We start from the raw sequence: 15,140 nt of genomic DNA on the forward strand, positions 1-15,140 counted from the left end.
ACACTACCAGGGTTGATCTCAGAGATTGATGTTCGGATGTCCAGTATACTTTTGGCTCAGCGTGAGCCACGTATCTCACGAACTGTTACGACGATATGATAGCTTTGCGATCTGTGATTATTGTGTTATTACGTGAACACCCTGTGAAATCAGGCAATCACGAGCCTGTTTCCTTGATAGGGAAATTAGCATTCTTCAACAAGAAATATAAGCTTTACCAGTCTAGTAAAAAGTCATTTGTTCACCCTACGATTTAGCCCTGGATTTGGGCCTAGCGATGCTAGACATAGGGGAGAAATAAAACCAAATACTACCATGTAGTCTACACTCCACAATTGCTCTAATACTCCTCCAAATGTTTGTCACACAACTAATATCCATATTTATTTATGACCGATTCCGATATCCTGTTCTACATTTCACATACTCTTTTAATATCTAGATCTAGATAAGGATGTCACGTGGCTGATAAGAAATAAATTATCGCGCCGCGATGCGCCTCGAGCTTCGACCAAGGAGACAAATTCCTAGCAGGCCAAAAAAAAAAAACAATCTCGACTTCCAATGAAACCGACAGATACAGCTTCCGCGCAGGCTACTCTTCACGAGACCCCTGCCATGTTCCGACCCCCAGTGAATCGTGCCATGCGCACACTCGACCGGTCATTTTTCCGAAGAAATGTGCCCCTCTCCGTCGCCCGCGTTTTTAAAGCAAGCGATATTTCGAACGTGCGGAAGGATTTGGTCAAGAGCCGCGATATCCTGCTCTTGCCACGTATTAGCTCCATCCGTGAGGTGAAGGATCAGGATGGCAAGGTGTGGAAGGCTATGTTGTTGCGCGAAGACCTGAAGGTTGATGGTAGGTTTATTGGGTTTGGATTGGCCCCAATATTGATGGATAGATTCTAATCAAGTGTATAGATAAGGCAACATGGTCGCCTACTATCAACGAGCTCGTTAATAAGGGAACTGTTGCCTTGGGGCCGTATGAATTGCTATTGGACTATGATCACTGGTCATATGGTATGCTTGCCATCATCTTGTCTCCTCAGCTAAATATTCCATGCTAACATTCTCATAGCTGAGATCATCTCATCAATTCTACCTGAGGACCTGATGGAAGAGATTCCTCAAGGCTTTACTCAAGTGGGGCATGTCTGTATGTTCGTCTGACTCACTGCCTATAAACCCAATACTGACGAAACAGTGCATTTAAATCTTCGCGCCCAATACCTCCCATATAAGCATATACTTGCCGAGGTTCTTATGGACAAGAACCCGACCGTCCGCACCGTCATCAATAAGACCGAAGATGTCGGCTCACACAGCCAGTTCCGCACCTTCCCATTCGAACTACTGACAGGCGAGAATGACCTAAACGTTATCCAGCATGAGCAGGACTGTGAATTCCGCTTTGACTATGCTCGCGTCTACTGGAACAGCCGTCTGGAGACCGAGCATCGCCGCCTGGTCGATAAGTTCGCGCCCAGTGAAATGGTCTGCGACGTGATGGCTGGTGTCGGCCCCTTCGCCGTGCCAGCAGGTCGGAAGAAGATTTTCGTCTGGGCCAACGATCTCAATCCCCATGGATTTGAAGTTATGCAAGATGCTATCACTCGTAATAAGGTGCAAGATTTCGTTACCCCTTTCAACCAGGATGGTCGGGAGTTTATCCGTTCATCGGGTCGGTTGTTGCTGAGCGCGAAGCCTCTTACCGTTACTATCCAACCAAAGGTGGGCAGAGAGAAGCAGCGTAAGATCGCCGAAGGCAAGGGGTCCCCCGTGCCCTCACCGAAGGTATACACCCGTCCCACCATTGTCAATCACTATGTTATGAACCTGCCTGCTACGGCCATTGAATTCCTTGATGCCTTCCCCGGGCTCTATGCTGGTGAGGAACAGATTTTTGCGCCGAACACGGAGCAAAAACTGCCCATGGTCCACGTTTACTGTTTCTCGGGACACTCCGATAACGAAGTGGATGATCACATCGATATCTGTGAGAGAATTTCTGAGCGTATCGGGCACAAGATCACTGTCGATGACTGTGTGGGAGGCAAGGGTAACCAGGAATTGGAACTCGCCATTCACAATGTGAGGCTGGTTAGTCCCAAGAAGCAGATGTTCTGTGCTAGCTTCCGTCTGCCACGGGAGGTCGCTTTTCGGAAGGTATAGAGTTGCTGCATAGCTATATATGAGGTGTTTGGGGCTTGCTCCATGAACAAAAATAATACTCTGTTACCCCACGAAACAATATGTATCATAGTATTAGTAGTAATAAATAAGTACGATGGATTCTGTTCCCTATCGGATTATATTTTTTTACTTCTGGAAGAGGAGGCGGTAATGCTTTCACCGCCTTGAAATGCCAGAAGTGAACTGCAGAGATCAACCTCGCGCCAAACAAGTCACCTCATCTTCTTTACAGCAGATACACAGCGTCGACAAAGTCTCTTCGGACAAGTTATTTCACCAATACATTCAATTCAAATGCACTAGGCTGCATACCCGAACCTACGAAGTCTCGCCCTCCAAATCGCACAATGAGCGTCCAACTGCCCCCACCTACGCACCGCAAGCGCGCGCTGCCGCAAGGCGAGCTCGAAGCAGCCTCCACTCTCAAGCTGGGCGCTGATCAACATACGCACACCCTCTCACTTTCGGAAGCACGACTCGTTATCCACAAGGTGTTGGAGAACAAGCGGCGCGGGGGCAACAAATACGAGGAGCCGGAGTAAGTGGACCACAGACCATTCGATTTCGAGATCGAATGCTTACCTGTAATGTTTCCTACAGAAACTTGACCAAGACTTTGGATTACTTGGATGTCTTTGCCCGGTTCAAAGACGAGGAAAACATCAAGGCAGTCGAACGTCTTTTGAACTCTCACACAGAGCTAGAGATGTTTGAGCGGTCACAGCTGGGTGAGTTTGGATTTGCACTGCCCTCCAATCAGCCAAGACATTATTTCATCCGTCGTACTTGCACGTGGATATAAGTGTTGGAAGACTTGGTATTCTCAGATTTACTGACTTGCGTTTTCCCCTGAACAGGTAGTTTGTGTTGCGATAATGCCGAGGAGGCCAAGTCTCTCATCCCGAGTCTGCAGAATAAGATCTCCGATGGAGACTTACAAGAATTGCTGGATGAGCTGACCAAGCTGCGCAACTTCACCGAGTAAAAACATACGCCACAGGCCGGTCGCATTTTCACTGTGGATGCCTCATTTTTAGGAGCATGGAGTTTTGAAGGCGTTATGTTTTTTTTTTTTTTCCCTTAGTTTGGGTGGCAGGATTTCCAAGCGTAGATCCCTAAACATTTGCAACGGATTCCTTGGATTGACATACAATAGGTACATATGGAGGGGAACTGGTGATTCATAATAGAAACCTCCCCGGGCCAACCATTGCAGTTCAATTCTTATTACTTGGCCAAGTCCGTGCTCTTCCGTTTGCCACCGGAATAGTAATTTAGCATGTGCCGGGGAATGTGTCCTTGACTCCGGGGTGTTCCACTCCGGGGACTAGGATTTGCGAAACTAAAACATCCTATTTTAGAAATGTATTACATATGAGATTGCACAGCGGTCAGAGAACACAGCAACGTTATGTACGAACAACACGAGAAGATGCATCCTTAGGTAGAAGTGCATAGATTGCATAGATTGCATAGATTAAATATAGCCTAGGCTTTTCCCTCCACATTACGTTCACCCCACAGTTTTGGATTGCAGAGTTTCTCGGGCACTACTGCGACTTTTAGTATGGGACAGACTGTGATTGGTTGGGTAGAAAGCCGTTATCACTGGATGGTGATTGGCCCGGAAGATCCTTGTAGGACGGTGCCTTGACCAGTCAAAAAGTCAGGCCATGCAGGGAGATAATCCCTGGGGAACGGCAGACGAAAAATTAAATAGATTTTAAAATCAGATCGGGCCATTCTGAGGTTCTCATTATCTAACTATTTGATCTATATCCTACCCTCTGTAAGAAACTAAATGAAAATGATGACCTAAGGAATATTCAGTACGTAATGCAATGTCTGCTTTCAGAACCAATCAGCAAGGGACAGCTTATCTTTGACAATTAAAGTGTCATAATTGTCAGTCACTTGCTTAACTTAATAGAGGTTTTTGTTACGAGAGCAAAAAAGCTGATCGCCTGGTACTCGGCAAAGTAACAATTTTTGGTAAACTCATAGTTTATATTACCTATTAGATCGTAGATCAATGTCATCATGGATTCTGCATTCTGAATTCTTTCTTTTCATCTCCTTTCCTTCAACTTCGCCTTCCCCAGAGCTTTAACGGGTAGGAATGACGGAGCGGACTATTCGACATCTCATCTTGCTGCAGTCACTTGCAGGTTCATCTGCCTGATATACCTCTATTTTCGATCTCCGGTGCCGGCTTTGGATTATCTTGAACTTACTCCGGAGATAACCAACTTTTGTTTCTCTTTCTTTCTGATAAGCGTACGTGTCTCTCTTATCACCATGATCTTATCCAATGACTGACTCTGTATATTCAGAAAAGTAAGAGGTCTGGAATATAGATCCTAGATTACAGAGTCATACGTCTGGAGGAAGCTCCGCGAAGACCCTATCATCTCTTCTATCTCGGTTCTCATTTGCCCGATTATCGTGCCTCCAGGGCTAGTTCCGGTCCACATGGCTACCGTTATCACTATCCAGCCTTCGGGCTATTCCCAAACCCATTCCCCTGATCTCCGCCGAAAGACGGGCTCGGCCCCAACGCTCTCGCCATCTCCCATCTCCATCAACTCGACCCTTCCCCGCGTACGGAATGGGGCTACCTGTGACGCTTGTCTCCGCAGAAAGAGCAGGTGTGCCATGAATGAAATGGTCAATAAGTGCTACTCATGCGACTTTCATCGCCAGGATTGTACCTTCACTCTCACAGCCCAATCCGAGGTTACATCCAAGAAAAGGAAATTGGACGAGGGGCAGGAACCCACAGAAGCAATTAAACGGTATGGAATTCCAACCGGCTGAGGATATACTTCAGCTCTCTATATCGAGAGAACTTGTGCCCTAACAATCTCCAGACCCTCAACAATACAATCGACGCATTCTATCCCGGAGATCGAGCCTCACACATCAGCAGTGAACATGATTCGCCCCGGTTTCTTTAACCAGTCAACGCAGCATATTGGCATGACCACCGAGCTGGAGCCGACCTTGTTGGATTATCTTCCGCTTGACCAATACGATGAATGCACAGTCTCGAACTCACGCGTGCGGAGATGTGCCGATGACGGCACCTTCATGCGTGTCGTCGACACCGTTCCTGGCGGTGACTCGCAGGCCGTGTCACTTGATGTTATTGAGAGCCTGGTCGCTCCCTACGGCTCAACACTGATCGAGAAGTTCTTCGATCATGTACACCCCTCGTTTCCAATTTTGATAGAGGAAGTGTTCCGCCAATCATACCGTGAGCGCCGTGGACTTTCGCCGCTACTACTGGCCGCAGTCTATGTCTTGACATTGAAGTTCGTCGACGTCGGTGCCGCCTCGCAAACCGCGCGCAAACCCGATGCCACACGGCTGGAGGCTTCGGCAATGAAGCTGCTCATAGATTCTTTGCAATTCCCCAGTGTCTCGACTATCCAAGCCGGGCTCCTGCTGACGCAGAAGTCGACTCTAGCTACGGCATCATTAAATGGTCAGCTGGTCACGGCCGCGTTCGAGCTGGGCCTGCATCAGGACTGCACGAACTGGCGTATGGAGACCTGGGAGAAGGGACTGAGGAAACGCCTCGCGTGGGCTTTGTATATGCAGGATAAATGGTCGTCGCTGGTGCACGGCCGACCCTCGCATATTTTCGCCTTCAACTGGACGGTTAAGGATCTTGTGGAGCAGGACTTCTCGGATGCCTTTGCCTCCGGCACTGACTCCTCGCACGATGAAACCGCCGTCGGCCACGGCCCTCTTCTTTTCTGCAACATGGTCGCACTAACAACCATCCTTTCCGACATCCTCGACCGTTTCTATACATTGCACGCCATCGAAGAGTTCGCCGCTGCGGGAAACCAGCGTACACGCATGATTTTAGAAAAGGCCAAACCAGCCCAAATCCGTCTTAAAGACTGGTTCTCCTCCCTTCCACCATCCCTCAAGATGGAAACCTCAACCGGAGAACTCGTCGAAACAATAACAGACGAACACGCCCGCAACGGCGCTCTCCATCTTGCCTACTTCGCCACCGAAATAACCCTACACCGCTGCATTGTCCGCTCCCTCCTAGCCGAAGGCACAGACCAGTACCTCGCGCACATCTGCCGCTCCGCCGCAAAGACGCGCCTGATCTCCGCGATGGACTTTGTCAACCGCCTCCGCCCTGCTCACCTCCGCTCTTTCTGGCCCGCCTCCGCACGCACCAACTTCTCCCTTATTGGCTCCTTCGGCATGCTCCTTCGCATCACCGCTCCGACAAACGAGGAGGCAGACTTCTACCGCGTCCGGCTATGTGAATACCGCTGGACTCTAGGAGTTAGCCACAAGAACGCCGAATTCATGGGCTTTGCCCTCCAAAGTCTGGATAATGCCACCGCGCTACACAAGCACGTCCCCGCGAAGCCGGGGATTGCGGAGCTCATGGCTTCATCTGGCAAGAATGCGCCGCCGCGCATGCCGACTTCGACGCTTGGCTCTTACGATGAGGCTATAATGGATGTCGCCGGCACGGCCGCTTCGAGCTCGGTTATCTCGGGGCTTGCGTCGCCAGCTACCTCTGTTAGTGATATGGAGGATGATGGGGAAGCCTCTATGGCGCCTCTGTGATCACGTCCACCTTTCTTGCATCTCTTCTCAGCTTCATATTTCCCCGACTCCGCCCCGACCTCTCACATCTTACCTCATTTCCAACCTTTTTGACTCCCCCTGACCTCTTCTCATGACTCCCCTTCTGCTCCGGCGTTTTCTCGGCAATTTGATTTGATTTTTTTTTGATTTTCTGAGATGAAGCGCTTGATTTGTTTGAAATTATTGATTATGGTTGCATCTACCGCATGCACCGAGTCTGCTTGCACCGCGGACTAAAACCTGTTACGTTGTGATGACGGTATTACCCTGGCTTTGGAATATCTGGATTGGACTAGATTATGCTTCGTGCTTGCTTTTGGGTTTTACTTTTCGCCAATGTTTCTAGACAGGAATTATGTATATAGATTGGATGATGAATTATGATTTTATTCTTTTGAAAACTGACGGTGGCCCTATGTATTCGAGTGTAGTATATGTAAGTAGTAATCCCCTTGGAAAGCGATGTTGGTTTCAGCTTTGAAATTTAGAAGGATCTCGGTGTATGGCTGTCGAAGTGTTTCCCGAAATATCCAGCAGATGGAAACCAAGGAGCGTTATTCATGGGGACTTTGAAGTCGTCGGTGGCATGGTCATGGCCCATGTCTGGCTGCCATACGTATGCGTGAAGTTGAATAAACCGATACCGAACCGCGGAATGGCAAGGTTCAATGTCTGCATTGGTACAGAACCCGTTGTACTCCAATGTCCTCATTCTAATATAGACCGCCCCAAGCTGCTTATTCTTGATCAGGTTGGCGATCTAAGTGCCCTTGGATTTTCTAAGACCCAAAGAGAGGAGCCCACAGAACGAGGGGGACTTCTTTCTTCGGGACAATGGCGTTCAGGGCATCGTCGAGTTTCGGAGATTCTCACTATTCCCATCATAAATACTACGTAGACGATGTCTCCATATAATACACGGAGATAGCACTAACGGTACGCTCAGACATAGTGGTTTGGAGGATTTATCTCTTTGACGCACTTAGTATACTCTCAACTAAGAGAAAGAGAACTTATTCCCACTCCCAAACGCGAAATCCTCCAAAACACTCGGATCTACTAGATTGGCTAGCATCTCAGCCCATGTTCGATCGGGTTCTGTCTGTGTACCGTTGCTGAAAAGCGAAAAGAAACCTTCGTCATCTGGACCGGTATCTTGTTCCAGGATAGACGATGGTATGTCGAGGGATAATTCATGCATGCCTGTACGCAATGTCACTGCTGGCAAAGTGATGTCGCCTCTTGGAATTGAACTTGGAGTTGAATGGTTTCGCGCTAATGAAGTTGCAGCTGCAGCTGCTTGAGACGAATTCATGATTCCTGTTGAGGATGGATATGGCCCTCCGAGTCTAGGAAGTTGGCTGTGGTGGGTCCGTGGGAAGACGATCGTCTTCTAGCTAAACATGTGCGCGCAACCCCCAAGACTTCGCGGAGCATTTCGACGCAGCGACGGGAGACGATAATGTCGCCCATGGAGGAAAAGATTTCGAGGGATTTTTCGACATCTTCGAGGAGCTCGTCATCTGGGAGTCCTGGGTAATTCGAGAGGATGAGATGGAGCAGGATCATTGACCCGTAGAGTGCGTAGGTCGTGTTGTACCACCTGTTAAATTGGGTTGTTAATTGTGCTCTTCCACTGGAGTAAGAGGTGGGGTGACTGACCAAGTGCGAATATAGATCATATGCATGAATGACTCGTATTGCATATTAATACTCATCCGGGCGGTAGTAAGGCACGTATGTAAATGGACGGAAAGTTCTGGCGATGAAATGCCCGTATTTGCAGTTGCTGCTACAAGGAATGGCTGGTGGATGAGGATTCGAGTATTGTAGTATCCTAAACACAAAGTTCGATCAGGGAATCTTTCCGGGACTCTTTCTAGGATGCGTTGAATTGGACCATGGAGCGTGTAGAGGGAAACTCACCCAACCTCAAGACCAATTTCTGTTTGAACGCCCATTCGGGATCATTTAGTGCATGTACATCTAGATTCAAGAAAGCCGGCAGCGTTTCTTTCCGCTCAAGAAGTCGCCGGTCAAGTGCTATAGCTAGACGGGATTTATCGTATTTCCACCCACTACCTTCTAACTACGCAATCCTAACAGAATCAGGTTGATGCCGATAACCTCGAACCTGATGCCGAAGACGACGACATAGCGATGATCCCGGCAATGGTTGCCCTAGCCCAAATTATGCCTGAGGCATCTCATCAACTATACCACTCCATGCGACAGTCAATGGCCGTGCTTGTTCGCAAAGTAGCTGCCAGTGAAGGTTTTCTCGATCTCCATCTGCGCACTCTCTGTAAGGCGAAGGAATAATGACTCTAGGCTGGTGTCTTGTTCTTTCAATCCTGGTCAGAAATTCATATGGGCTGTGATAGACATTGAAAGGCAAAAGGGGAATCTACCATTGCGCATTGTCGGGGTCCTGTTGCCGAAGCCATCTAAATCTAGCGAACTTCTTACTGCGAAGTTCACTCCATCATGGGATTGGGGCGGAGGATTCCCGGTGTAATCTATATTATCAAGTAAATTCACAATTTAAAGTTGTGATTTGCCTGATCTCCTATTACCTTTGCTGTGCCTCGTTTCTGGCGATAAAGGCTGAGATTGTGGTTTAGGATAGATGAGTGAAGCTGGAATTTGACGAGGGGTCTCATCATATCGGGTTTGATCTCTGGGCTCTTGATGGTGTGCTCTTGTGTATAAATTCCCCAGGAATGCTAGGTTTGACGAGTTACCATAAAACTCGGTCCCGTTAGTGTGCAGATTGACCCCGCTTAACCCATCTCTTGAGGCAGCATCACCCAGCTCGGAATTGGAGACTGGAGAGGTAGTCAGTTTAGCTATCGTGGTATTGTGGAAGGGGCTTACTTTGTGAAGTATCGGATAGCCTGGCCGACGCGATCGTTGTTTTTGGTGTGGTGTTGACAGAATAAGGACGGCCCCTCAATAGACTTGGAGACTGGGCCTGCGGAGAGCCAATTGACAGTGTCTTTTCGGGGTTGTTCGTGCCCCTGGGTATCTCAGTTTGATGTATGCCCGGCCATGGAGATGGCCTAATGCTACTTTGGCTTTGTATCTAGTCAGAAACGCTTGGAAACAGATATGATGAAAATCCCGACCTTTGCTCGGATTCCTTAGTATCTCGCTTCTTTCATTCGAATTCACGGGGGTTCCGCGCCCACCAGAAGTGCGGAATATGCAGTCAAATGAGTGATCTGTCTCTGGGTCAACTACTGCCTCGGTATTTCAGGACACGGAACCGATACATGCGCAATAAGAACAGGGCTGGGCTTGATCGCACTAGTTCCCATTGTTAGAGTGCACCTGCCTTGCGAAAGGGCAGCAAAAAAAAAAAAAGACTGCAATTTCAACGAGTTCGACCTACCTTAGTCTTCCGAGCACGGCACGTTTCGCATGCCCGCGAGGCCTGCGGCACACGGCGTTGCGAAGCCCATCGTGCTTTGCCTCCAGGCACGTCCATGGCTAGTATAGGATATTTATGTACTTTGAGAACCGAGCGGTGATCTCCCCCCGCCTAAGCTCATGAAAACTAGCCCAAATGGAACACCCGAACCAATCGCCAATCTTCAACCTCTTCACTCTCGTGAGGATCTCGCGGACTATGTGGGTAAAGGCAGAAAGATTCAGAGATTCTTCTTTGCTTCTGCTCCTTTCTAGATACGGAAACACTTCTACCTTTGTTTGCATGACTTCGTTAAGCTTTTAACTTTAAAAACGAAGAGTGGGAGATACGGAAGAGCAAGGCTCTTGATAAATGGAAAGATGACGAAGTGCTTCTCAGCTTGTTAGCCAGGTCACCATAGGACATGATTTATGCTTGAAGTATAACGAATACAATCGACGAACATAATTAAATGATCCACTACCAAGCGTGATATCACCAACTTCGAGGGAAAATGGATGAACGACATTCACCCGAGTTAGGGGAAAGGACTGACCTAACGACGCGTGCTAACCCGCAGCGGGTTTGATAAGGTGGGTCGAGGTCACGCTGGGGTTGTGGAGAGCGGGCAAAACGGCGAAATCTCCGCGAATCTATACTCTTCACCTTCGGTCATTGTGGATCAAAGTGGAACTGGGGAAAACATGGAGACAGGCAGCGTTTACCCGAAGGGCACATTACTTAAATCAGGCACTGGTCATCGGGGGCCGCTATGCTTTCTTTGCATTTTGCTATTAACACAAAATTGCTTCCATTGCGAAACAACAGGGTATCAACTATGGCAGAGGTATTATCAGATCACGTCGAGGAGATCTCAAATGAACCTCAAACGGAAACGATCATGCAGGATAAGAGCGAAAAGGGAGGCATTTGTAAAGATGTCCTCCTAGACGCCGAATACTCGCACATAAATCACCCCGAGCCATGGCGATTTGAGCACTGGATTCCTGGCGGATATAGCCAGTCCAGGATGATAAGATTCAAGAATCCATCGGCGATGTACAAGGCCATCAACTTCTTTGCCGGTACGTGACTCGTGAACACTTACTATTTCAACTCTTCACTAACTCAATATTAAGGTATTGCGATTTGCTTCTACGGGTATGACCAAGGTGTTATGTCCATGGTCAATCTGAATCATGATTATCAGAAGCTTATGGGAATCTATCCCCTTGAAGGTAGGTTTCTGATGATGTTGTACTCGAAATGGTTTCTCATTGTGGCCCTAGGAAGTTCTAGAAACACAGCAGCGGAGGGTGGTATCGTTGCTGTATACTACGGCGGCACAATGGTCGGTGCGCTCATGGCTGGTGCATTGGCAGACCGATGTGGACGTGTGAAGGCCATTGTCTTTGGTTGTTTGTGGGTTGTTTTGGGCGCTGCGCTTCAAGCTTCGGCTTATAATATTACGTGGATGTGCTTTGGGCGTGTTATTGGTGAGTTTCGCATTGCACATGGAACTACGGTGATTAACCTGACTGGTGTTTACCTAGCTGGCATTGGTGTTGGAGCCATTGATTGTGTAATTCCGGTCTGGTCAGCAGAAGTCAGTAGTCACTCGGCTCGAGGAGCATTTTTGGCTCTTGAATTTGTGATGGTATGTATTCTTCGGATACCGAACTTGCCAAAGAACCAGACTGACTCTTCCGACTTAGAATATTGGCGGCCTGGCAATGGCCTACTGGATCGAATACTTCGCATCGTTGAATTCTAACCAGTCCATGGCTTGGCGTACACCCCTCGCCCTTCAATTAGTCTTCATCTTCTTCATAGGAATTGGAATCAACTTCTTCCCCGAGTCCCCTCGCTGGTTGATGAAGATGGGTCGATATGAAGAAGCACGGGATATCCTACGAGCCACACGACCCGGCGACATCGAATCCGAGGCACGGCAGATCATCCAGACAGTGCAGCACGAGCTGAAAGTATCATCAGCAAACCAATATCTTACGATGATTTTCCCGAAAGATGAATATACACGCAAACTGCGATGGCGAGTATTCCTCGCCGTGTGGTTGCAGATCATGCAAGAGCTTGTCGGCATCGGCGTGGTCACTGTCTACGCCGTCGATCTATTTTCCACAGCAGGTTTCAACGAGAACTTATCCAAGCTCCTGGCTGGCTTTAACAATATCAGCTACATGTTTTCTGTCTTCTTCGCGGTTATCACTTTAGATCGATATGGGCGCAGACGTGAGTACCAAACACCTTTTCTTCAAACGCGATAGCTGAATCTCATAGAAACAATGCTCTGGGGCGCTGTCGTCATGTGTCTTGCTCTTCTTGTAGCAGGTATCCTGGATATGTATGCCCAGGAAGCCGGACCAAACCAGAGGAAATATGGAGCCGGCGTCGCGGCCATGACCTTTTTCTATACGGCTACATTTGGTGCTACATGGCTGACAACACCTTGGCTCTATCCAACAGAGGTAAGTTTCTTCACCCTTTCACAAATGTATATCATACTGATAATAATTTAGATCTTCCCATTGACTGTCCGTGCCAAGGGAGGTGCGTGGTCCGTTGTAGGCTGGTCGATCGGAAATGGCGTCGTGACAATGATCACTCCTTTCCTCTTCCAGGCCATTGGATATGGTACGCTTCTACTCCTTGCCGGACTGAATGTATTTGTCATTCCGTTTCTCATTCTACTCTATCCTGAGACGGCTGGTCGGAGTCTAGAGCAAATGGATGTTTTCTTCGACAATGCCGATTCTTGGAATGTATTTACTGCTAGCAAGGGAATTCGGGAAAAAGGGTTTGACGATTGGCAGTGGACCAAGAAGGTTTCCACGAGGGAAACTCCTGTTGATTAAGGAGGTTACATAGTGCGTTGTTAGATACTAGCTACTTTCCAGTGGAGAATGTGAGACTTTCTGGATGAAAAATGGCTCAGTTCTTGTCGATGTAATGGCCTCGGATCCCCCTTCATCGAGACATGCTCAAGAGATTTTCGGGCCGACAGCCTTTTGCAGCTCGCCGAATGCCCTGCGCTCGGCGCACCAGGGGCAAGTAGCCATAGAACAAACCGAGGTGTGGAGTTGCCAATACTTGCCATGAAGGGATGAGCCGCCCAGTGGAGACGTGAACGGCTAAGACGCCGTAACTTCCGTTAGACCACGATGAGGGTTTGTGTCGGTGACTATAGATCTGAAAGGTATTTAAGCGCGGGTTCCGAAAAATCGTTGAAAGAAATTTGTATACGCCATTCAGTTCGAGTGATATCAATTTGACAGAAAGCAAGATGCATTCTACTGAGGTTCGTGCTCACAGTGTTGATATATAAGCTTCATCTAACAAGGAAGAAGAACTTGTCATTCGTTCTTGAAAAGGTTCAAACGCTGAAATTTGAGAACCGGCCTACTCCCCAGCTACGGGAACCCCATGATGTCCTAGTGAGGGTGAAGTTCACTGGGATTTGTGGAAGCGATGTGAGTGACTGTCCGAAAGTATCGATATAACCGAGCAATATCTAAGCTGAGAATGTGTTTTTGCAGGTACATTACTGGCACGCCGGCCAGATCGGGCCCTTCAAAGTCGAGCAACCAATGGTCCTTGGTCACGAATCCTCAGGAATCGTCGAAAAAATCGGCAACAAAGTCACAACCCTAAAAGTCGGCGATCGCGTTACAATGGAGCCTGGCGAGCCATGCCGTCGCTGCGATGCATGCAAAGTCGGAACATACAATCTGTGCCCTGACATGGCATTTGCCGCCACCCCTCCGTACGATGGTACCCTAGCGAAATACTATCGTCTCCCAGAAGATCTCTGCTATAAGCTACCAGAAGGCATGACTCTGGAGCAAGGAGCACTTGTGGAGCCGCTCAGCGTTGCAGTGCATCTTGTGCGACGGGCAGCGGTGTCACCAGGGGCATCGACTGTCATTTTCGGTGCGGGGCCCGTTGGACTGTTGTGTTGTGCTGTAGCTAAGGCGTTCGGGGCCGGGAAGGTCGTTGCTGTAGATATTCAGCCCAAGAGGCTGGAATTCGCGAAACAGTATGGCGCAACGTCGGTTTTCCTACCGGGAACCGTTTCAGCAGTGGAAAATGCCGCGCATTTGGTTCTCGAAAGCGGTCTTGGTAATGGTGCTGATACCGTGATTGATGCGTCTGGAGCGGAGGCATCGATCAATACTGGTATTCATGTTCTTCGCGCTGGTGGTACGTACGTCCAGGGTGGTATGGGGCGTGACGAGGTCAATTTCCCTATTACGGCTGCGTGTACGAAGGAGTTGGACGTGAAGGGGAGTTTCCGGTACTCCAGCGGTGACTACAAGCTTGCGATTGAACTCATTGTTTCCCAGAAAGTCAATGTTAAGGATTTGATCACTGATATATTCAAGTTTGAGGATGCCGAGCGGGCTTTCGAACAAGTGAAGACCGGGGCTAGCATCAAAACCCTCATCGCGGGTGTTGAAGAATGATGTATACATTTGCAATAGAAAAGAATGTTGGATAAACCACGGTCATTGCAGGGCTAGTATTGATCTTGACTATGGCCACAAATAAAAGTCTTCGCAGATTGAACAACTGTGATCACAGAATACAGTAGCCCTATTTAGAAAGAAACTTCAGATGATACCCCTAGTGTACCTCTATATCTAGTCCAGTTGGCCTATAACAAAGAAGGTCCTCGAGTACGCCCTTGCATTCGTTCTAGATCCACCCGCAAGCCGTCCATTTGTGGATCTCCGGGGGAAACGCCGAAACGCCCGCAAAGTATACATAATTCACCTATCTTTACAGTGCTTTGCTTACAGGCTGATTTGCAATTTTCTTTTTGTGGTTTTCAGTGAAATTGCCCCATTTATTGCATAAGGTGGTCCCATATATAGCTCGAGAAGGT

General features: G+C 48.3%; 7 protein-coding genes across 7 annotated transcripts; 6 read left to right on the forward strand and 1 right to left on the reverse strand.

Moving 5' to 3' along the window:
• Window positions 1-564: 564 nt before the first annotated feature.
• On the forward strand, window positions 565-2,175 carry trm5 (tRNA (guanine) methyltransferase; the record flags this gene model as incomplete). Its single annotated transcript, XM_056900753.1, has 4 exons — window positions 565-859; window positions 922-1,023; window positions 1,082-1,159; window positions 1,208-2,175. The coding sequence occupies 4 exons, from the start codon at window positions 565-567 to the stop codon at window positions 2,173-2,175; spliced, it is 1,443 nt and encodes a 480-aa protein (XP_056749421.1).
• A 368-nt stretch (window positions 2,176-2,543) lies between these two features.
• On the forward strand, window positions 2,544-3,181 carry N7537_009700 (DNA-directed RNA polymerase II subunit RPB4; the record flags this gene model as incomplete). Its single annotated transcript, XM_056900754.1, has 3 exons — window positions 2,544-2,734; window positions 2,797-2,924; window positions 3,054-3,181. The coding sequence occupies 3 exons, from the start codon at window positions 2,544-2,546 to the stop codon at window positions 3,179-3,181; spliced, it is 447 nt and encodes a 148-aa protein (XP_056749422.1).
• Window positions 3,182-4,668: 1,487 nt separating this feature from the next.
• N7537_009701 (putative C6 transcription factor (OTam)) lies at window positions 4,669-6,801 on the forward strand (the record flags this gene model as incomplete). The annotated part of the gene is made up of 2 exons (XM_056900755.1): window positions 4,669-4,991; window positions 5,067-6,801. The coding sequence occupies 2 exons, from the start codon at window positions 4,669-4,671 to the stop codon at window positions 6,799-6,801; spliced, it is 2,058 nt and encodes a 685-aa protein (XP_056749423.1).
• A 1,332-nt stretch (window positions 6,802-8,133) lies between these two features.
• On the reverse strand, window positions 8,134-8,540 carry N7537_009702 (uncharacterized protein; the record flags this gene model as incomplete). Its single annotated transcript, XM_056900756.1, has 2 exons — window positions 8,134-8,425; window positions 8,485-8,540. 2 exons carry the CDS (start codon window positions 8,538-8,540, stop codon window positions 8,134-8,136), a joined length of 348 nt encoding a protein of 115 aa, XP_056749424.1.
• Window positions 8,541-8,723: 183 nt separating this feature from the next.
• N7537_009703 (uncharacterized protein) lies at window positions 8,724-9,144 on the forward strand (the record flags this gene model as incomplete). The annotated part of the gene is made up of 2 exons (XM_056900757.1): window positions 8,724-8,831; window positions 8,929-9,144. The coding sequence occupies 2 exons, from the start codon at window positions 8,724-8,726 to the stop codon at window positions 9,142-9,144; spliced, it is 324 nt and encodes a 107-aa protein (XP_056749425.1).
• A 1,928-nt stretch (window positions 9,145-11,072) lies between these two features.
• N7537_009704 (uncharacterized protein) lies at window positions 11,073-13,110 on the forward strand (the record flags this gene model as incomplete). The annotated part of the gene is made up of 6 exons (XM_056900758.1): window positions 11,073-11,319; window positions 11,374-11,472; window positions 11,524-11,891; window positions 11,950-12,487; window positions 12,536-12,723; window positions 12,775-13,110. 6 exons carry the CDS (start codon window positions 11,073-11,075, stop codon window positions 13,108-13,110), a joined length of 1,776 nt encoding a protein of 591 aa, XP_056749426.1.
• Window positions 13,111-13,538: 428 nt separating this feature from the next.
• On the forward strand, window positions 13,539-14,718 carry N7537_009705 (NAD(P)-dependent alcohol dehydrogenase; the record flags this gene model as incomplete). Its single annotated transcript, XM_056900759.1, has 3 exons — window positions 13,539-13,553; window positions 13,603-13,725; window positions 13,792-14,718. 3 exons carry the CDS (start codon window positions 13,539-13,541, stop codon window positions 14,716-14,718), a joined length of 1,065 nt encoding a protein of 354 aa, XP_056749427.1.
• Between the last annotated feature and the right edge of the window lie 422 nt (window positions 14,719-15,140).

Source organism: Penicillium hordei, assembly GCF_028827395.1.
Source record: "Penicillium hordei strain IBT 12815 chromosome Unknown utg000005l_segment0_segment0, whole genome shotgun sequence".
Classification (NCBI taxonomy): Eukaryota; Fungi; Ascomycota; class Eurotiomycetes; order Eurotiales; family Aspergillaceae; genus Penicillium; species Penicillium hordei.